A 24,119-nucleotide genomic window follows, 5' to 3' on the forward strand; every position below is an offset into this window, starting at 1 on the left:
CAGAGCTTGGGCTGTCCAATCCCTAAACTAGCCTCCTCTCTCTCTCTCTCACCACCAACAAGTCATTGGTGGCCGTTTTCATTCCCGTCAGGTACAATTGATATGAGTTGGATCCCATCATATATTGCCCCGCCCACGACGATATGTGCCTGATTAGCAGTGAGAGTAGATAACATCTCTTGAAGAAAAACCTCTGGCCGAATCTCACTGACACTCAAAATCTCTTGAAGGGTAAAACACTCAAATTTTGGTCTCCCTATCAGCTCTCACTGACACTCGCACTACTACTACTCTGATGGAGCTCCACTTGCAGTTGCGTCCTAGTGATGGAATTCTCCTTAAAGATCCTTCGTGCTATTGCCATCTTGCGAGAAGCCCTGTCTATCTCACCGTGAGCAGGCCTGACATTTCACATATTGTTCACATTTTGAGTTAATTTGTCAGTGCTCCTACATCTGTTCAATGTAGCCACTTTTTTACGTGCTTCGATACTCAAGGGGGTCATCTTCTCATCAGTTATTTTATGCTCACTCCAACTAGCTCCAGCTTCATGCTTACTTTGACTCCACGTGGACAAGTGATCCTGTTGATCATCGGTCATCGCTCTGTCACTGGCTATTGTCTCTTTCTTGTCACTTCTCTGTTTGCATGTGTAGGGGAACGTAGTAATTTCAAAAAAATTCCTACGCACACGCAAGATCATGGTGATGCATAGCAACAAGAGGGAGAGTGTTGTCTATGTACCCTCATAGACCGACAGCGGAAGCGTTATGACAACGCGGTTGATGTAGTTGTACGTCTTCACGGCCCGACCGATCAAGCACCGAAACTACGACACCTCCGAGTTCTAGCACACGTTCAGCTCGATGACGATCCCCGGACTCCGATCCAGCAAAGTGTCGGGGAAGAGTTCCGTCAGCACGACGGCGTGGTGACGATCTTGATGTTCTACCATTGCAGGGCTTCACCTAAGCACCGCTACAATATTATCGAGGATTATGATGGAGGGGGGCACCGCACATGGATAAGAGAACGATCTCCAAGATCAACTTGTGTCACTAGAGGTGCCCCCCTGCCCCCGTATATAAAGGAGCAAGGGGGAGGGGCGGCCGGCCAGGAGGAGGCGCGCCAGGGAGGAGTCCTACTCCTACCGGGAGTAGGACTCCCTCCTTTTTCCTTGTCCAACTAGGAGAGGGGGAAGGAAGGGAGAGAGGAGAGGAAGGAAAGGGGGGGGGCGCCGCCCCCCTCCTTGTCCAATTCAGACTAGAGGGGGAGGGGCGCGCAGCCTGCCCTGGCTACCCCTCCTCTTCTCCACTTTGGGCCCATGAGGCCCATTAACCCCCGGGGGGGTTCCAGTAACCCCCCGGTACTCCGGTTTTATCCGAAACTTCTCCGGAACACTTCCGGTGTCCGAATATAGCCATCAAATATATCAATCTTTATGTCTCGACCATTTCGAGACTCCTCGTCATGTCCGTGATCACTCGAGACTCCGAACAATCTTCGGTACATCAAAATATATAAACTCATAATCAAACTGTCATCGTAACGTTAAGCGTGCGGACCCTACGGGTTCGAGAACAATGTAGACATGACCGAGACACGTCTCTAGTCAATAATCAATAGCGGAACCTGGATGCTCATATTGGCTCCTACATATTCTACAAAGATCTTTATCGGTCAGACCGCATAACAACATACATTGTTCCCTTTGTCATCGGTATGTTACTTGCTCGAGATTCGATCGTCGGTATCTCAATACCTAGTTCAATCTCATTACCGGCAAGTCTCTTTACTCGTTTCGTAATACATCATCTCGCAACTAACTCATTAGTTGCAATGCTTGCAAGGCTTATGTGATGTGCATTACCGAGAGGGCCCAGAGATACCTCTCCGACAATCGGAGTGACAAATCCTAATCTCGAAATACGCCAACCCAACATGTACCTTTGGAGACACCTGTAGAGCTCCTTTATAATCACCCAGTTACGTTGTGACATTTGGTAGCACACAAAGTGTTCCTCCGGCAAACGGGAGTTGGATAATCTCATAGTCATAGGAACATGTATAAGTCATGAAGAAAGCAATAGCAACATACTAAACGATCGGGTGCTAAGCTAATGGAATGGGTCATGTCAATCACATCATTCTCCTAATGATGTGATCCCGTTAATCAAATGACAACACATGTCTATGGTTAGGAAACATAACCATCTTTGATTAACGAGCTAGTCAAGTAGAGGCATACTAGTGACACTTTGTTTGTCTATGTGTTCACACATGTATTATCTTTCCGGTTAATACAATTCTAGCATGAATAATAAACATTTATCATGAAATAAGGAAATAAATAATAACTTTATTATTGCCTCTAGGGCATATTTCCTTCAGTCTCCCACTTGCACTAGAGTCAATAATCTAGATCACATCGCCATGTGATTTAACGTCAATAGTTCACATCACCATGTGATTAACACCCATAGTTCACATCGTCATGTGACCAACACTCAAAGGGTTTACTAGAGTCAGTAATCTAGTTCACATCTATATGTGATTAACACCCAAAGAGTACTAAGGTGTGATCATGTTTTGCTTGTGAGAGAAGCTTAGTCAATGAGTCTGCCAAAATTCAGATCTGTATGTATTTTGCAAATTTCTATGTCTACAATGCTCTGCATGGAGCTACTTTAGCTAATTGCTCACTTTCAATATGTATCCAGATGAAGACTTAGAGTCATCTGAATCAGTGCCAAAAACTTGTATCGACGTAATCTTTTACGACGAACCTTTTGTCACCTCCATAATCGAGAACATATCCTTATTCCACTAAGGATAATTTTGACCGATGTCCAGTGTTCTACTCCTAGATCACTATTGTACTCCCTTGCCAAAATCAGTGTAGGGTATACAATAATCTGGTACATAGCATTGCATACTTTATAGAACCTATGGCTGAGGCATAGGGAATGACTTTCATTCTTTTTCTATCTTCTGTCGTGGTCGGGCTTTGAGTCTTACTCAATTTCACACCTTGTAACACAGGCAAGAACTCTTTCTTTGACTATTCCATTTTGAACTACTTCAAAATCTTGTCAAGGTATGTACTCATTGAAAAAACTTATCAAGCGTCTTGATCTATCTCTATAGATCTTGATGCTCAATATGTAAGCAGCTTCACCGAGGTCTTTCTTTGAAAAACTCCTTTCAAACACTTCTTTATGCTTTACAGAATAATTCTACATTATTTCCGATCAACAATATGTCACTCACATATACTTATCAGAAATGTTGTAGTGCTCCCACTCACTTTCTTGTAAATACAGGCTTCACCACAAGTCTGTATAAAACTATATGCTTTGATCAACTCATCAAAGCGTATATTCCAACTCCGAGATGCTTGTACTAGTCCATAGATGGATCGCTGGAGCTTGCACATTTTGTTAACACCTTTAGGATTGACAAAACCTTCTGATTGCATCATATACAACTCTTCTTTAAGAAATCCATTAAGGATTGCAGTTTTGTTATCCATTTGCCAGATTTCACAAAATGCGGCAATTGCTAACATGATTCGGACAGACTTTAAGCATCGATATGAGTGAGAAAATCTCATCGTAGTCAACACCTTGAACTTTGTCAAAAACCTTTTTCGACAAGTCTAGCTGTGTAGATAGTAACACTACTATCGGTGTCCGTCTTCCTCTTGAAGATCCATTTAATCTCAATGGCTTACCGATCATCGGGCAAGTCAACCAAAGTCCATACTTTGTTCTCATACATGGATCCCATCTCAGATTTCATGGGCTCAAGCCATTTTGCGGAATCTTGGCTCATCATCGCTTCCTCATAGTTCGTAGGTTCGTCATGGTCAAGTAACATGACCTCTAGAACAGGATTACCATACCACACTGGTGCGGATCTTACTCTGGTTGACCTACGAGGTTCAGTAGTAACTTGATCTGAAGTTTCATGATCAATATCATTAGCTTCCTCACTAATTGGTGTAGGTGTCACAGGAACCAGTTTCTGTGATGAACTACTTTCCAATAAGGGAGCGGGTACAGTTACCTCATTAAGTTCTACTTTCCTCCCACTCACTTCTTTCGAGAGAAACTCCTTCTCTAGAAAGGATCCATTCTTAGCAACGAATGTCTTGCCTTCGGATCTGTGATAGAAGGTGTACCCAACAGTCTCCTTTAGGTATCCTATGAAGACATATTTCTCCGATTTGGGTTTGAGCTTATCAGGATGAAACTTTTTCATATAAGCATCACAACCCCAAACTTTAAGAAACGACAGCTTTGGTTTCTTGCCAAACCACAGTTCATATGGTGTCGTCTCAACGGATTTAGATGGTGCCCTTTTTATGTGAATGCAGCTGTCTCTAATGCATAACCCCAAAAATATAGTGGTAAATCGGTAAGAAACATCATAGATTGCACTATATCCAATAAAGTACGGTTACGATGTTCAGACACACCATTGCATTGTGGTGTTCCAGGTGGCGTGAGTAGTGAAACTATTTCACATTGTTTTAACTGAAGGCCAAACTCGTAACTCAAATATTCGTCTCCGCGATCAAACCGTAGAAACTTCATTTTCTTGTCATGATGATTTTCCACTTCACTCTGAGATTCTTTGAACTTTTCAAATGTTTCAGACTTATGTTTCATCAAGTAGATATACTCATATCTGCTCAAATCATCTGTGAAGGTCAGAAAATAACGATACCCGCCGCGAGCCTCAACACTCATCGGATCGCATACATTAGTATGTATTATTTCCAATAAGTCAGTTGCTCGCTCCATTGTTCCGGAGAATGGCGTTTTAGTCATCTTGCCCATGAGGCATGGTTCGCAAGCATCAAGTGATTCATAATCAAGTGATTCCAAAAACCCATCAGAATGGAATTTCTTCATGCGCTTTACACCAATATGACCTAAACGGCAGTGCCACAAATAAGTTGCACTATCATTATTAACTTTGCATCTTTTTGTTTCAATATTATGATTATGTGTATCACTACGATCGAGATCCAACGAACTATTTTCATTGGGTGTGTAACCATATAAGGTTTTATTCATGTAAACAGAACAACAATTTATTCTCTTACTTAAATGAATAACCGTATTACAATAAACATGATCAAATCATATTCATGCTCAACGCAAACACCAAATAACACTTATTTAGGTTCAACACTAATTGGTGTAGGTGTCACGGAAATAGATTTCTGTGATGAACTACTTTCCAATAAGGGAGCAGGTACAGTTACCTCATCAAGTTCTACTTTCCTCCCACTCACTTCTTTCGAGAGAAACTCCTTCTCTAGAAAGGATCCATTCTTAGTGACAAATGTCTTGCCTTCGGATCTGTGATAGAAGGTGTACCCAACATTTTCTTTTGGGTATCCTATGAAGATTTACTTCTCTGATTTGGGTTCGAGCTTATCAAGTTGAAACTTTTTCACATAAGCATCGCAGTTCCAAACTTTAAGAAATGACAGCTTATGTTTCTCGCCAAACCATAGTTCATACGGTGTCGTCTCAACGGATTTAGATAGTGCCCTATTTAACGTGAATGCAGCTGTCTCTAATGCATAACCCCAAAACGATAGTGGTAAATCGGTAAGAAACATCATAGATTGCACTATATCCAATAAAGTACGGTTATGACGTTCGGACACACCATTATGCTGTGGTGTTCCAGGTGGCGTGAGTAGTGAAACTATTTCACATTGTTTTTAACTGAAGGCCAAACTCGTAATTCAAATATTTTACTTCTGCGATCATATCGTAGAAACTTTTATTTTTGTTATGATGATTCTCCACTTCACTCTGAAATTCTTTGAACTTTTCAAATGTTTCAGACTTGTGTTTCATCAAGTAGATATACTCATATCTGCTCAAATCATCTGTGAAGATCAGAAAATAATGATACCTGCCACGAGCCTCAATATTCATCGGACCACATACATCAGTATGTATGATTTCCAACAAATCTGTTGCTCGCTCCATTGTTCCGGAGAACGGAGTCTTAGTCATCTTGCCCATGAGGCATGGTTCGCAAGCATCAACTGATTCATCATCAAGTGATTCCAAAAGCCCATCAGCATGGATTTTCTTCATGCGCTTTACACCAATATGACCTAAACGGCAGTGCCACAAATAAGTTGCACTATCATTATTAACTTTGCATCTTTTGGTTTCAATATTATGATTATGTGTATCACTACGATCGAGATCCAACGAACTATTTTCATTGGGTGTGTAACCATATAAGGTTTTATTCATGTAAACAGAACAACAATTTATTCTCTTACTTAAATGAATAACCGTATTACAATAAACATGATCAAATCATATTCATGCTCAATGCAAACACGAAATAACACTTATTTAGGTTCAACACTAATCCTGAAAGTATAGGGAGTGTTCAATGAAGATCATATCAATCTTGGAACCACTTCCAACACACATCGTCACTTCACCCTTAACTAGTCTCTGTTTATTCTGCAACTCCCGTTTCGAGTTACTAATCTTAGCAACTGAACTAGTATCAAATACTGAGGGGTTGCTATAAACACTAGTAAAGCACACATCAATAACATGTATATCAAATATACTTATGTTCACTTTGCCATCCTTCTTATCCGCCAATCACTTGGGGTAGTTCCGCTTCCAGTGACCAGTCCCTTTGCAGTAGAAGCACTTAGTCTCAGGCTTAGGACCAGACTTGGGCTTCTTCACTTGACCAGCAATTTGCTTGCCGTTCTTCTTGAAGTTCCCCTTCTTCCTTTTGCCCTTTTCTTGAAACTAGTGGTCTTGTCTACCATCAACACTTGATGTTTTTCTTGATTTCTACCTTCGTCGATTTTAGCATCATGAAGAGCTTCGGAATCGTTTCCGTTATCCCTTGCATATTATAGCTCATCACGAAGTTCTACTAACTTGGTGATGGTGACTAGAGAATTCTATCAATCACTATTTTATCTGGAAGATTAACTCCCACTTGATTCAAGCGATTGTAGTACCCAGACAATCTGAGCACATGCTCACTAGTTGAGCGATTCTCCTCCATCTTTTAGCTATAGAACTTGTTGGAGACTTCATATCTCTCAACTCGGGTATTTGCTTGAAATATTAACTTCAACTCCTGGAACATCTCATATGGTCCATGACGTTCAAAACGTCTTTGAAGTCCCGATTCTAAGCCGTTAAGCATGTTGCACTAAACTATCAAGTAGTCATCATATTGAGCTAGCCAAACGTTCATAATGTCTGCATTTGCTCCTGCATTAGGTCTGTCACCTAGCGGTGCATCAAGGACATAATTCTTCTGTGCAGCAATGAGGATAAACCTCAGATCACGGATCCAATCCGCATCTTTGCTACTAACATGTTTCAACTTAGTTTCCTCTAGGAACATATCAAAATAAACATATGAAAGCAATAACGCGAGCTATTGATCTACAACATAATTTGCAAAATACTACCAGGACTAAGTTCATAATAAATTTAAGTTCAATTAATCATATTACTTAAGAACTCCCACTTAGATAGACATCCCTCTAATCATCTAAGTGATCACGTGATCCAAATCAACTAAACCATGTCCGATCATCACGTGAGATGGAGTAGTTTTCAATGGTGAACATCACTATGTTGATCATATCTACTATATGATTCACGCTCGACCTTTCAGTCTCCAGTGTTCTGAGGCCATATCTGTATATGCTAGGCTCGTCAAGTTTAACCCGAGTATTCCGCGTGTGCAACTGTTTTGCACCCGTTGTATTTGAACGTAGAGCCTATCACACCCGATCATCACGTGGTGTCTCAGCACGAAGAACTTTCGCAACGGTGCATACTCAGGGAGAACACTTATACCTTGAAATTTAGTGAGAGATCATCTTATAAAGCTACTGTCGAACTAAGCAAAATAAGATGTATAAAAGATAAACATCATATGCAATCAAAATATGTGACATGGTATGGCCATGATCATCTTGCACCTTTGATCTCCATCTCCAAAGTACTGTCATGATCTCTATCGTCACCGGCATGACACCATGATCTCCATCATCTTGATCTATATCAATGTGTCGTTACATGGTCGTCTCGCCAACAATTGTTCTTGCAACTATTGCTATCGCATAGCGATAAAGTAAAGCAATTATTTGGCGCTTGCATCTTATGCAATAGAGAGACAACCATAAGGATTTTTCCAGTTGCTGATAACTTCAACAAAACATGATCATCTCATACAACAACTTATATCTCATCACGTCTTGACCATATCACATCACAACATGCCCTGCAAAAACAAGTTAGACGTCCTCTACTTTGTTGTTGCAAGTTTTACGTGGCTGCTACGGGCTTAGCAAGAACCAATCTTACCTACGCATCAAAACCACAACGATAGTTTGTCAAGTTGGTGCTATTTTAACCTTCGCAAGGACCGGGCGTAGCCACACTCGGTTCAACTAAAGTTGGAGAAACTGACACCCGCCAGCCACCTGTGTGCAAAGCACGTCGGTAGAACCAGTCTCACGTAAGCGTACGCATAATGTCGGTCCGGGCCGCTTCATCCAACAATACCACCGAACCAAAGTATGACATGCTGGTAAGCAGTATGACTTATATCGCCCATAACTCACTTGTGTTCTACTCATGCATATAACATCAACACATAAAACCTACTCTAGGGCATATTTCCTTCAGCATGGACGTCTAAGAAACATATTGCAGTATCCCGTTCCAGTGTTGAGGGTAAACTTCAACCCCTTGCCACTACCACGCCTTTGGCTCTGGTGGTTCCTGGCTGATCTTGGTGTGTCATGTGATGCACCCACCTTGCTCCCTTGTGATAGTACCGTTGTTATTCAGATTGCCAATGATCCCGTTAAGCATGAGCTAACCAAGCATATTGGCGTGGATGCATTGTTCATGGGTTCTCACTACCAAGAGTCAATTATTCCTCTCCAATATGTTCCATCGGAGCTTCAAGTGGCAGATTGCTTCGCCGAGGCTTAGACCAAGGAACACCATAGGCTTCTCAAACTCAATGTTCCTCCCACCCCTTTGAGTTTGAAGGGGGTGTTAAGAGCATTAGTTGGCTACGAGCGAGTTGCGTCTTCTCCCAGCACATAGAGCGCCGTCTAGGAGGTCCCCACTCCTTGGGCCAACCGAGGTGGGGGGGGCTCCCTTGTGCTAAACGGTTTTGTCACTTGTGGCATCGGTGGGTGATATTTTGCAATTTTAGGAGCAATTTCGTGACGGACAGGGGTATAGACAAGTAAAATGCAGGAGCTAGCGAGTATGTCAGTTTATCGTTCACGAGTACAGGGAACAGATAGTCGTCGCCGCCACCGCTGGTCTATGCTCTCCTCCAGCCGCCTCCCTCCACCAGCGGTGCATCTTCCTGTAGATCTCCTCTTCCAGACCTCCTTCTCTTCTAGATCTTCTCCTCCTTCGGCCGTCTCCCTCCTCCAGCGCATCCTGTCCCTCCCGTCACTCTTGCGAGCGACAGCAAGGAAAACCTAGTCGCCACTGGGGTCTCCCCTTCTCCGTCCTCCTCCCTCGCCATCACCAGATGGTGCTCCTCGCGGCGGCTACATCGTGGCTATGGAGGCTGCTCCTCACGGCGGCAGCATGTCTCCATGCCTGGCGTGGCCTTTTGACGACACGACGGAGCTGCTATTATTGGACCTTCTAGTCATAGTTATGGAAGGTCAAGCACGACTGACCTTGAGGCGGCGCACGATGGATTCGGAACCTAGTGCCCGATTCCGACGGCCGTGACAACGGTTGTCGTTGTATGGGCCGACAGTTGCGCGGGTTGGTGCTTCCTGTAGCACTTGAAAATTGAGGTGGCGACCTCTCTTCTTTGACGGCGGCGGACTCCGTGGTCGTGCAGGCGACACGGAGTCTGGATATCGAGGTGGTGACAGCCTTCTGAGGCTGATGACAGTATGGGACGTTACCATGCAATTGAGTAATTTAATTATATAGAGGCAAGCCCATTAGGTCCATGTGGCCCATGTAACTGTCTGTATCTTCTTCCAGAGAAATAGAGAAGGTTGACTTGACCATTTCTCATTTTATCCAAAACAACTTCATGCTAGGTCTTCTCTTTTACTTCCTCTGTCCCATAATGTAGTGTCAAATAAATGGAAAATGCACAGGAGCTCCTGGGTGCTCCACACCCCTATACGAATATTAATCGTAAAAAAAAACCAAAAAATCAAAAAAAATCTGCAATTTAAGGATACCAAACATGGGTTCTCAATCTACTCCCGTGTGAAATTTCATGAAAAAATACCAAGGAAGGTATCCGTGGCGAAGGAAATACTGTCCGAATAAAAATCCATCCAAACAATTTTTTTTCTATACATAGGAAATTTTTGTCTTTTTTTCCACGAATGCGTTTCCTGGTATTTTTTACGAAATTTCACACGAAAGTAGATCGAGTACCCCGGTTTTGATATCCTAAAATCTCAGATTTTTTTTAAATTTCTCAGTATTTTTTGAATTTAATGTTCGGATAGGGGTGTGGAGCACCCGGATGCTACAAATCCGCTTCTCAAATAAACGTTTTACATTATGGAACGGAGGGAGTACTTGTCTTGAAAATAAATATGCGAGAATCATGCGGGAGCCTCATTTACCTATTTTCAGGTCGTGGCGACGACGACTCTTTTTATCTCCCTACTCGTGATACTGAAGACGCGTTCCACGATGCAAGAACCTGGGAGGCGGGCCTCGGAGCCGCTCCATGAGCAAGTGGAGGGTCATGGACTTAATGCTGCTAGCTTCTGATAGGTGCTTCAGACCTTCGGTGTTGTATCTCTCCATTTCAATAAATAAGGTGCGCACGCATTTTAAAATTGAATTTTGCCTATAGATCAGGCCAACCAAATGTGGGCTATATGTAACCGAAATCATACTGTTGAATTCGTATTAACTATTCAATGGTATAATTTTGAACTCATAACAAAAATACTATTGATATAAGCGATAGTGAAAGTTGAATTTTGAAATGCCTGCACGTCTTATTCATTGGAATGAAAGGGGTGCCTCACACCTTGGATGAAGTATAGCTGGCCAAATGGGCCGGGCCAAACAGGCCAGCCCGCGAGCACGCCGGCACGGCCTGCTATGGGCCAGGCACGGCACGGGCTAAACGGGCTATGCCCGGCACGCGGCACGCCTTGGGCCGGGCCTGGGCACGCGGGCCGGCCTGGCCCGGCCCGTTTATTATTATTATTATATATATATATATATATATTTCATTTTTTATAAATGTATACGTAAAATATAGCCCAATAAACCTAAAAACCAGCCCCACAGGCTGAAAATATGCAGCCCAACGTGCTAAACGAGCCATCGGACCGACCCGTTTACTAATCAGGCCGTGCTTGGGTCAAGGAGCAGCGCCTGTGGCGGGCACAGCACGGCCCGACTATTAAACGTGTCATGGCGGGCCGTGCCGGGCCAGACACGATTAGCACAGGCTGGGCCGTGCCGTGCCGGGCCGACCCGTTTGGCCAGGTATGGGATGAATTACCGGCGCTTGGTCGAAGTGTTGCCATGCCTCATACGGCAGTGCCCTGCCAGTACTATGGGGTGTTGCCATGCCTCATACGGCAGTGCCCCTGTCAGTACTATGGTGTATGATGTGCCCGGAGTCGCAGACAACTTCGTCTATAGCAACTTTGTCTCAAAATACAAGATGTTTTTGTACACTAGACTAGCCTTAAAAACATTTCATATTTTGATGCGGAGGAAGTAGCATCTTAGTAAAGGGGACCTTGTCTTTTTCTCACGGAGCCAGCTTGGCGGCATCCGGACGATGAAGACGGAGACTCCTTTGGTGTATTCAGCATTTGGTCTGCTTTGAAGTTTCTGTCAGCTGGCGGGGCGGGGCCAAGTTGAAGCCGGTCGCATGGAAAATGAAACAAGCAGCCAGCACCAGCAGGACTTGGGCGTAGACCGTAGTTGACGGTCAAGCAAGGTTTCCTTCCGCGCACCTGCCGCTGCCATGCAACTTGTTATCTGATGTCGACTCTTGATTGTGACCTGCATGTATGTACCTGCATCGGGTCACAAAGTTGTGGTCAGCGAGACACTGGAACACGTGCTCTAATTAAGGAGCATTTCTAGTCCTCCTTTGGTTTGGTTTAGAGGAATTTCATAGAAAATTCTAAATGATAGGATTCGTATAGGATTTTTTTTCTTTTAGAGCCCTTTGGTTTATAGGAATAGATTCCTATTCCTACTTAGGATTAGTTCCTATCCTTCACATTTTATAGAAAAATAAAAAAAAAGCCTAGATTCAATGAAAAAATTCCTTTGGTGTCAACCAAATCATATTTTGTTTTCTATTCTTACTCATAGAATTTGAAATACATGTCATCTCATTTCCTACAAGATTCCTATTCCTATGATAATCCTATCCTATGAACCAAAAGAGCCCTAAAAATCTCTAAAACAACCGCATTCGAGTGATTAGTTACAATTGTCAATGAAATGGAGTATTCCAAAATATAGTGTGAAAAAGAGCCTAAACCGCTCAGGGGCCAAATGAAAACTTTTGGGACTATGGTTAGGCCAGTCAACGCTGCTCTGCTTTGGCACCATTACTTGACTGAATGATTCGGCCGGTCAAGCAGGCGTCCAAAGCCCGAGCAGCTTCCACGCAGCTTCTGCTTGCACCCAAGCTCTCGTACATAACAAAAGTTTCGGTTCATGTGACGAGCAATCATAACACAAATGGCAGCGGTGAGCGCCTGTCCGGCCATCCACTCACTGCCTTTCCTTCTCCTGCTCCTCGTCGCTGCCGGCGAGGCCACCATGTTAAACATCACCAACCGATGCTCCTACACCGTGTGGCCGGCTGCCATGCCGGTTGGCGGTGGCGTGCAGCTCGACCCGGGGGCGACGTGGACCCTCAACGTCTCCGGGCTCGCCTCCCGCGGGCGCGTGTGGGCGCGCACGGGCTGCTCATTCAACGGCAGAGGCAGCGGCTCGTGCCAGACGGGCGACTGCGGCGGCATGCTCGCCTGCAAGGCCTACGGCCGGCCGCCCAACACGATGGCTGAGTTCACAATCGGCCAGTTCAACAGCACCGATTTCTTCGACTTGTCCTTCGTCGACGGCTTCAACGTGCCCATGGACTTCCTGCCGTTGCAGGACCAGGGAGGGCCAGGGTGCAGCAAAGGGCCACGCTGCGCCGCCAACATCACGTCGCAGTGCCCAAGCGAGTTGACAGCCCCTGGGGGCTGCAACAACGCATGCACTGTGTTCAAGCAGGATCGATACTGCTGCACCGGGAATGCAGCGTACAATTGCGAACCCACCAAATACTCTTTGTTGTTTCAGCAAATCTGCCCAGATGTCTACGACTACTCCATGGATGCTGACTGGAAGAAGACGTTCACTTGCCCGTTGGGGACCAACTACCAGATCGTCTTCTGCCCACCGATCGATCTAAATACTTCTTCTCCAAGCACGGGATCGTCGTCATCCAGCAAACGGCGCATTGGTCTGATTCTAGGTACTGTGGTCGGTTTCATCTTAATTGCCGGATTCCTCCTTTTTTTCGTGCATAGACGAAGAACGCGACAGCACCGGGAGATGGACGAAGAGGAGGAAGAGTTTGGGAAGCTACAAGGAACACCAATGAGGTTCACATTTCATCAGTTAGAAGTAGCAACCGAGCAATTCAGAGACAAGCTTGGCGAAGGAGAATTTGGTTCTGTGTTTGAGGGACAGCTTGGTGGGGAAAGGATTGCAGTAAAACATTTGGATCAAGCAGGTCAAGGAAAGAAAGAATTCTCAGCAGAGGTTCAGACGATCGGCAGCATCCACCATATCAATCTGGTGAAACTAATTGGTTTCTGCGTGGAGAAATCACATAGGCTTTTGGTATACGAGTATATGCCGAAAGGATCCTTGGACAGATGGATCTATTGTCAAGATGATAATACTGATCCTCCCATGGATTGGAGCACGCGATGCAAGATTATCACTCACATAGCTAAGGGTCTCTCTTATCTTCACGAGGAGTGCACGAAAAGAATTGCTCATTTAGATGTTAAACCACAAAATATTCTCTTAGATGACAACTTCAATGCCAAACTTTCTGATTTTGGATTATGCAAGCTCATTGATAGGGATATGAGCCAAGTGGTTACTCGAATGAGAGGCACACCTGGATATTTAGCTCCTGAATGGTTGACATCACAAATCACAGAAAAGGCTGATGTCTATAGCTTCGGCATTGTGGTAATAGAAATCATCAACGGAAGACAGAATCTCGACCCTTCCCGGTCCGAAGAGAGCATGCATCTTATTACCCTTCTGGAAAAAAAGGTGAAGCATGATAACTTGGTAGATATGATTGACAAGACCAGTAATGATATGCAAGCACACGAGCAAGATGTAATTCAGATGATGAAGCTCGCAATGTGGTGTTTGCAAATTGATTGCAAAAGAAGGCCTAAAATGTCCAAGGTAGTCAAGGTCTTGGAAGGTACCATGAATGCAGAGAGCAATATAGATCATAACTTTGTTGCAACGAATCAAGTGAATTGTCGCATTGCTGACAATGCGGCTTCTTCAGTTCCACCTCTAGCCTCACATGTATCAGGCCCCAGGTGAAATAAGGCAATCCTGACAAGATAGGCAATTAGATTATGAGCCGGACAGTAGATTTTCTTATGTAGAACAAAAGCCATGATCTGTTGTATTTTGTCTAACTACAATCTGAAGTGTCTATTCTTCACTTAATTTCGCTTTAATTGCTTTGTCCAGTTATCCATATGAGAATTGTAAAAAAAAAAGAGTTACAGAACTTGAAATCAATAGCATGCTTAAAAATGCCACTTAAGAAATTAGAGAAATGCACAGAATTAAGCAAATTGGGATTTTGATAGACTAACAAACACTGATCAATTAGTAGGTTCAGGTGGTTTATAGTTCTGCGCGATTTCATTGTTATTTGTTATGAAGTTAGCGATGTATTTAGAGTTCTTAAGTATATGCAGATGCCACGGTCCCTCACTTAAAAAGATTAAAGACTTAAATCTTTTGAATTAAGAGAATTGTTCAATTGCAAATATATTGGAAATTTGCTCTCTCTCTCTCTCTCTCTCTCTCTCTCTCAATCACTCTAGATAACTTACAATTTTGTTGGCTCATGGGCATTTTTCCTTTTCCGTTCAACAGCTAGAGGGTCTTTCTATGTTTTAAGCGGAATATTTAAGATTTTGAGCCCATAGAGCTGTGTCGAAGGCATGAAAGCATCACTGCACTGACTGCAGCTACAGGGGCTGCATACTGCACCAGAACTATATCCTTGGAACTTTGGGACAATATCAAATGCTTTTACAGCTATAAAATGCTTTTGCTGGGACATGGAAATGGTGAACAGGAGGAAGCCCAATGACGGATCCATGATTGGATAAGCAAAATGAGCTTTGTGAGGGAATAACCGAGCACCGGGCATCAACTGGATTTGACAAGGGAACTTGCCAGTTCTAATGAACCAAAGCTAGAAATTGTACAACTATAACGATACTGTTCTTTGACATATGCACATCACTAAGTGATGCCAAGTTTATGTCACATTTAGTTTCTACTCAATTAGTTTATGCATCGATCATCCAATAATTTGGTATGCTATTAGTAGTTGGAAGGTGTGCAAGACGTCGCTGCTCTTACTTTGAATTGCGGCTCGTGTGGTTTTCGACTGAACCGCTGGTATGATTTATCCCCATTCAGCCATTCTTGGCCTTCAGGTGGCATACATGTGTGTGAGTTTTTCTTCGTCGAACTGTTGCCTGAGTGAGTAGTTGACACGAGACTTACCTCAGTCGACGAGGATGAGACCACAGACGGCGATGAGGTTCCTCGTGGGCCCCCTCTCCGGAGGCCGGCGGGGCGGCGCGCCTCGAGATGGGAAGAAGGGGAAAGATTGTTGGCGCAAACCCGGAAACCATACGCACAAGATAACCTAACTCGAGCACGAACTCAGAGCAATGGCGATGAACGCCGTGGTCGCGGACCGGCCTGTATCTTGGCAACCTTTATTCACTGGGTTTGGCACTTCGACAACACGATTACACGACCCCTTTTAAAGGCTACGGCAACCAACAGCCAAGCAGTCCACTCCTAAAATGCCTCCACTAGCTAACTAACTCATGCATGCACCAACTGCACGCTCACCGCACCAGCCACTACCTGCATGCACGCCCAGATCCAGCCTCTTCCAACGGCCACATGACCGGCCATGCATATAGCTAAGCCAGCCACGGCTGCTCCACTCAACGCGGCCAGTCCAACGGATCTCTACAGCTGCTACAACACACGCCATAATACATTCATGGTTTATTTTCTAACATACTCTCCCTAAATCACGACATCGTCATCGTCGAAGTTGGTGTAGCTCTCATCATCGATGTCACCACGACCGTGACCCAGCCCGCGGACCCGACCTGGCGCACCAACGCCAGTTCCACCGTGCTCCGTCACGTCTCCAGCAACATACGCCGAGCTCCTCCTCCGCCGGCGACACACGCCTGACGTCCCGCGACGCCCCGCACGTCCCGCGCACACCCGACGGGCCCGACCACCCCAGTGCGTCCCGCGCGCACCCGACGCGCCCGACGAGCCCGACCACACCAGTGCGTCCCGCACGTCCCGCGCGCATCCGACGCGCCCGACGAGCCCGACCACACCAGTGCGCTCACCGCGCGCCCGCGGTCCCGACCCGACGCGCCCGACGCGTCCAGTGCGCACCCATAACACGCACCGGTCGCGACCGGCTCGCCGCCACGGCTTATTGCCCTGCACCGCCGCGGCCTCCATGCCGCCATGCAGTGCCTCCACGCCGCCACGCCGTGCTGCGCCGCTGCGCCACCACGCAGCGCCTCGGCGGCCTCCGCGGTCGCCGCACGTACGACGTCACCGCCCGCCGCCTCCGCCACGTGCCATGACAGCCACAGCGCCGCCCACCTCCATGGGCCGACACACGGCCCGGAGCTCCGTCGCGCAGCTGCCAGCGAGCGCCGCCATCGCTGCCACGCCTCCGGCACGGCAAGCACACCCAAGACACCAAGCTCTGATACCAATTGTTGGCGCAAACCCAGAAACCATACGCACAAGATAACCCAACTCGAGCACGAACTCAGAGCAATGGCGATGAACGCCGCGGCCGCGGACCGGCCTGTATCTTGGCAACCTTTATTCACTGGGTTTGGCACTTCGACAACACGATTACACGACCCCTTTTAACGGCTACGGCAACGCAACAGCCAAGCAGTCCACTCCTAAAATGCCTCCACTAGCTAACTAACTCATGCATGCACCAACTGCACGCTCACCGCACCAGCCACTCCCTGCATGCACGCCCAGATCCAGCCTCTTCCAACAGCCACATGACCGGCCATGCATATAGCTAAGCCAGCCACGGCTACTCCACTCAACGCGGCCAGTCCAACGGATCTCTACAGCTGCTACAACACACACCATAATACATTCATGGTTTATTTTCTAACATACTCTCCCTAAACCACGACATCGTCATCGCGAAGTTGGTGTAGCTCCCGTCATCGATGTCACCACGACCGTGACCCAGCCCGCGGACCCGACCTGGCGCACCGACGCCAGTTCCACCGTGCCCCGTCACGTCTCCGGCGACATACGCCGAGCTCCTCTTCCGCCGGCGACACACGCCTGACGTCCCGCGACGCCCCGCACGTCCCGCGCGCAGTCGACGCGCCCGACCACCCCAGTGCGTCCCGCGCGCACCCGACGCGCCCGACGAGCCCGACCACACCAGTGCGTCCCGCACGTCCCACGCGCATCCGACGCGCCCGACGAGCCCGACCACACCAGTGCGCTCACCGCGCGCCCGACGCGTCCAGTGCGCACCCATAACACGCACCGGTCCTGCCCGGCTCGCCGCCACGGCTTATTGCCCTGCACCGCCGCGGCCTCCATGCCGCCATGCAGTGCCTCCACGCCGCCACGCCGTGCTGCGCCGCTGCGCCACCACGCAGTGCCTCGGCGGCCTCCGCGGTCGCCGCACGTACAACGTCACCGCCCGCCGCCTCCGCCACGCGCCATGACAGCCATAGCGCCGCCCACCTCCATGGGCCGACACACGGCCCGGAGCTCCGTCGCGCAGCTGCCAGCGAGCGCCGCCATCGCTGCCACGCCTCCAGCACGGCAAGCACGCCCAAGACACCAAGCTCTGATACCAATTGTTGGCGCAAACCCGGAAACCATACGCACAAGATAACCCGACTCGAGCACGAACTCAGAGCAATGGTGACGAACGCCGCGGCCGCGGACCGGCCTGTATCTTGGCAACCTTTATTCACTGGGTTTGGCACTTCGACAACACGATTACACGACCCCTTTTAAAGGCTACGGCAACGCAACAGCCAAGCAGTCCACTCCTAAAATGCCTCCACTAGCTAACTAACTCATGCATGCACCAACTGCACGCTCACCGCACCAGCCACTACCTGCATGCACGCCCAGATCCAGCCTCTTCCAACAGCCACATGACCGGCCATGCATATAGCTAAGCCAGCCACGGCTGCTCCACTCAACGCGGCCAGTCCAACGGATCTCTACAGCTGCTACAACACACGCCATAATACATTCATGGTTTATTTTCTAACAAAGATGTGATGCCAGGGAGGGAGGATTGACGGCGAGGAATGGCCGAGGCTCGTGCAAGAGGAGAGGCCATTGGGCAGTTCGCCGTCGCCGCAGACGCAAGGTTGGTGGTGGAGGAACTGTATGAGCCGGTCCGCCTCGCGCGGCCCAGTTATCGTCAAGTACGCTGCTGAGCCCACTAATTGTCGCAGCGAGAACGTCCATTAGTATTTGGGCCTCCATCTGGGCCGCATAAATTTGATTGAAGGCGTCTACAAGTCTAGAACTGCCTCACTGACATATGCAGCCGCCGGCGAGAACTTGAAGGCAGTTTATTTCCGAGAGGTTTCTATTCTTGAGGCCGAGCTTGGGGCACACCCTTCTCAAATATGGTGCTCGATCCTTGATGGTCGGGATGTTTTGATACAAGACATTGTGAAGAGGATTGGAGATGGTGAGACCACGGATATCTGGAGACATAATTGGATACCTGGATACCGAGGGACAGAGTAAGGAGGCCAATCACATCGCTCACTCAAGATCCACCCACGATGGTCTCCGAGCTCATGGACAGTACCACGGCGTCATGGAAGGAGGAGCTGATCAAAGCAACTTTTGCTCGTTTTGACGCTGAAGATGTCCTCAACATACCACTGTGTACCCGCAAGGTTGACAATTTTTGTGAAGGAAATATGCCCTAGAGGCAATAATAAAGTTATTATTTATTTCCTTATATCATGATAAATGTCTATTATTCATGCTAGAATTGTATTAACCGGAAACATAACACATGTGTGAATACATAGACAAACAGAGTGTCACTAGTATGCCTCTACTTGACTAGCTCGTTAATCGAAGATGGTTATGTTTCCTAACCATAAACGAAAGAGTTGTTATTTGATTAACGGGGTCACATCATTAGAAGAAATGATGTGATTGACTTGACCCATTCCATTAGCTTAGCACCCGATCGTTTAGTATGTTGCTATTGCTTTCTTCATGACTTATACATGTTTCTATGACTATGAGATTATGCAACTCCCGTTTGCCCGAGGAACACTTTGTGTGCTACCAAACGTCACAACGTAACTGGGTGATTATAAACGAGCTCTACAGGTGTCTCCAAAGGTACATGTTGGGTTGGCGTATTTCGAGATTAGGATTTGTCACTCCGATTGTCGGAGAGGTATCTCTGGGCCCTCTCGGTAATGCACATGACATAAGCCTTGCAAGCATTGCAACTAATGAGTTAGTTGTGAGATGATGTATTACGGAACGAGTAAAGAGACTTGCCGGTAACGAGATTGAACTAGGTATTAAGATACCGACGATCGAATCCCGGGCAAGTAACATACCGATGACAAAGGGAACACCGTATGTTGTTATGCGGTCTGACCGATAAAGATCTTCGTAGAATATGTAGGAGCCAATATGAGCATCCAGGTTCCGCTATTGGTTATTGACCGGAGACGTGTCTCGGTCATGTCTACATTGTTCTCGAACCCGTAGGGTCCGCACGCTTAAGGTTTCGATGACAGTTATATTATGAGTTTATGAGTTTTGATGTACCGAAGGAGTTCGGAGTCCCGGATGAGATCGGGGACATGACGAGGAGTCTCGAAATGGTCGAGACGTAAAGATCGATATATTGGACGACTATATTCGGACATCGGAAAGGTTCCGAGTGGTTCGGGTATTTTTCGGAGTACCGGGGAGTTACGGGAATACGGGGAAGAAGTATATGGGCCTTATTGGGCTTTAGGGGAGAGGGAGAGGCAAGCCGCGCCCCCCCCATTGACTAGTCCGAATTGGACTAGGGGGAGGGGCGGCGCCCCCTCCTTCCTTCTCTTCCCTCTTCCCCTTCCTTGTCTCCTACTCCTACTACTTGGAAGGACTCCTAGTTGGACTAGGAAAGGGGGAATCCTACTCCCGGTGGGAGTAGGACTCCCCTAGGGCGCGCCATAGAGAGGGCCGGCACTCCCCTCCTCCACTCCTTTATATACAGGGGCAGGGGGCACCCCATAGACACACAAGTTGATCTTCATGATCGTTCTCTTAGCCGTGTGCGGTGCCCCCCTCCACCATAATCCTCGATAATATTGTAGCGGTACTTAGGCGAAGCCCTGTGACGGTAGAATATCAAGATCGTCACCACGCCGTCGTGCTGACGGAACTCTTCCCCGACACTTTGCTGGATCGGAGTCCGGGGATCGTCATCGAGCTGAACGTGTGCTAGAACTCGGAGGTGCCGTAGTTTCGGTGCTTGATCGGTCGGGCCATGAAGACGTACGACTACATCAACCGCGTTGTCATAACGCTTCCGCTGTCGGTCTACGAGGGTACGTAGACTACACTCTCCCCTCTCGTTGCAATGCGTCACCATGATCTTGCGTGTGCGTAGGAAATTTTTTGAAATTACTACGTTCCCCAACATTTTGGGCCTGGCAGGAAGAACCAAGGGGCAACTTCAGCGTTTGATCCTGCTATCGTATGATTCTCAGAACAAAGCTTGAGCGTGAGGCTTGGCTGAACGAAGAAGAGGGGACATCTATTGTGCAGCAAGTGGAGGACAAGTGGAGTAATATTTGGCACCTACAGGTTCCATCGAAACTCGCATGTTTGTCTGGCGGCTGGCGAGAAACTCCATGCCCACTATTGACTTACTGAAGCACCACAATATGGCTACTGAGGACAATTGTCCCTTGTGCGGGGTGGTTGATTCATGGAGGCATGCTCTTTTTACGTGTCCGATGTCAAGTAGCGTTTGGGACCTAGCTCCGGAGGATTTGGTTCAGCATCTTGTGGATAGAATGGAAGAACATCCCAAGGATTGGCTCTTCGCTATGAGTGATGCTCTGAACAGAGATATGTTTGCGCATATGATTGTCATCATGTGGGCTATTCGGTGAGCTCGTAGGAAAGCGATCTATGAGGACATCTTCCAATCGCCACACTCCATTCATGGATTCATCACAAGCTTTCTGGATGATCTGAGGCATATCAATGCAGGTGAACCTCGAAGGACCGCCGTGAAAGCCACAAGGCCAACCCAGTGGCAGGCTCCAGCCACTGGATGTGTGAAAATAAACGTAGATGCGGCGGCACCCAGGCATGCTAGGTTTGGGGCTGTGGGGGCAATCTGTAGAAGCCCGGATGGTTTGTTTTTGGGAGCTTCAGCTTTGATTATGAGGCACATCGGGGATCCGGAGATGCTAGAAGCCATAGCGATCAGAGAAGGTCTTGCACTTGCGGAGGACCTGCACCAAAGGCGCATTCATGTTGCATCTGACTGTAAGCAGGTCGTCGACTCACTGAAGAAGGAGGACGCTTCTCCATATGGTGCTATTGTGCATGAAATATTAAGCCACTCTTCAGCTTTTGATATGTGTAAAGTTAGCCATGAATTTAGGAGCTCAAATTATGAAGCTCACAACTTAGCGAAGCATGCTTTATCTCTCGGGGCCGGACACCGTGTGTGGTTGGGACACCCCGGAGATCTTCTCTTCGTCCCTGTAAACATTGTGACTATTCAATAAGAAGCTTCGTGAGTTGTCTCAAAAAAAAAGCCGCCGGCAAGCACCGTCGCTCGCGACGGGAAAGGTCCTCCTCGGAAGTCGGAACGGCGGCCGCCGCTCGCCGGGGAACAGGGAACAACCGACGTATATCGGTATATGTGTGGACATACCCTGCGACAGATTCCGAAGTTCCGAACATGCACGTTGTGTTTTTTTTTGTTAGTAGAAAAAAAAGAGTCAATTACATCGCAGGTGTCTGAACTTGGCAAGAAAAGTCAGTTTGGTACTAAAACTTGTGGGATACATTGAACCAGTGATAAAACTTGGCTTGAGCGTGCATCTACAGTGCTAATCACGTATGTATACGTACATGATGCTGATGTGGCACGCCAGCATGACGCGCGGGGTACCTATAAGTGAATGGGGACGGGGCGAAGGAGTGCGGCCTGGCTTTTTTTCAGAAAGCACCTCGAATTTTTTTGTCATGAAAAAGGCCCTTATTTTTTTCTTTTCTATAAAAAATCTCAGAAACATAACTTTGTCTCTATCACCCTTGGGGCCCACTCGTCAGGAAACAGTATGAAGAGGAAATTAATATGAAAAACTGTGTCCGCCATGGGTCGAACCAGCGACCTCAACCCAACAACACGGCAGACTAGCAATCACACCAAGTATTTATTATTTGCAGTCAACTTTTTGTTGAGACAAATTTCCTGTCTACATGGGATAGCTAGTCCTAATATCATATGAGCGGACACGCATTGCTGTCAACTTTTTTTTTAGACAAATTTGCTGTCTACATGGGATTTTTTTTTTTGAGCTGTCTACATGGGATAGCCAGTCCTAATATCCCCTATGAGCGGACACGCACATGGGGCATAGGCTGCACCGCTGCAGTTACCACGGCCCATTTCTCACATGTTAGTTTTTTATTTCAAAAATACAATTATAATTAATATTTATAATATTGTCTCAAAAAATTAATATTTATAATTTTAATTATATATATATATATATTCAAATAATACATTAATAATTTTTAGAATTACATGAAATGTTATATTAAAAAATAATATTTCTCCCTTGACAATGACGAGTGATGGTATCTCGAAGTCATTCATCTTATCTCTGCATCAGGAGATTCTTCACAGGACAGAAGTGTGAATACGTGTAGATAGCCTAAAAATACATGAATAGATGAATGTTTTTCTGAATCATTGAAATATTTTCATAATTCCTGAACATTATTATAAATAATACATATTATTAAAAACATAAATATTATTCTAGTTATATAAATATTTTTAAATTATCACATATACTTATAGAATTACACGAATATTCTTTCAAATAATAACATTTATTAGAATTATATGAACATTATTTTAAATAAGACTATTTTAGAATTATATGAACATTATTTTAAATAAGTATATTGTATAAATTACATAAAATAATTTTAAATAATTTATTTAATTTGTATTTAAATTACTTATAATTTACATGATAGAACATAATCATATATTTTATATTTTTTGAGAAACAACACAACATAATTCTAAGATAGGAATAAACTAACATTTGGAAAATAGGCCGCGGGGACAGGCGCCCATTTAAGCCTTATGTGCGTGCTTGCCTATAGTTAATTGGGACTAGCTATCCAATTTAAATGTGTTAAAAAAAAGCTATCCAATTTAAACAACAAATTACACCTGGTATGTTCGGACCTCCGTGGCGCAATATTTTTCATATTAATTTTCTCCATGTAATGTATCATGAAGATGGCAGGCCCGCCGCTCGGCCTCCATGACTCCTGACGCCAGGAAGATCGACGTCACCAAGGTGCAGCGCCTCCCCGACGGAGCTGTCATTCCAGCATCAGGTAGAAGAGCTCGGCACCGCGCGGCTGCGCCGAAGAGACGCTCGCGGTCCT

General features: G+C 46.2%; 1 protein-coding gene across 2 annotated transcripts; it reads left to right on the forward strand.

The window, feature by feature from the left end:
• Positions 1-12,709: 12,709 nt before the first annotated feature.
• Positions 12,710-15,689, forward strand: LOC125539482 (PR5-like receptor kinase). 2 transcript variants are annotated; one of them, XM_048702939.2, is made up of 2 exons: positions 12,710-14,659; positions 15,231-15,689. In XM_048702939.2, the coding sequence occupies exons 1-2, from the start codon at positions 12,774-12,776 to the stop codon at positions 15,232-15,234; spliced, it is 1,890 nt and encodes a 629-aa protein (XP_048558896.1). In that variant the 5' UTR covers positions 12,710-12,773; the 3' UTR covers positions 15,235-15,689. The 2 variants fall into 2 exon arrangements, with proteins under 2 accessions (XP_048558896.1, XP_087400892.1); XM_087544766.1 differs by lacking the exon at positions 15,231-15,689 and having other exon boundaries at positions 12,710-15,039.
• The last annotated feature ends 8,430 nt before the right edge of the window (positions 15,690-24,119 follow it).

Source organism: Triticum urartu, chromosome 2A (assembly GCF_056163025.1).
Source record: "Triticum urartu cultivar PI428250 chromosome 2A, HENAU_Tu73, whole genome shotgun sequence".
Classification (NCBI taxonomy): domain Eukaryota; kingdom Viridiplantae; phylum Streptophyta; class Magnoliopsida; order Poales; family Poaceae; genus Triticum; species Triticum urartu.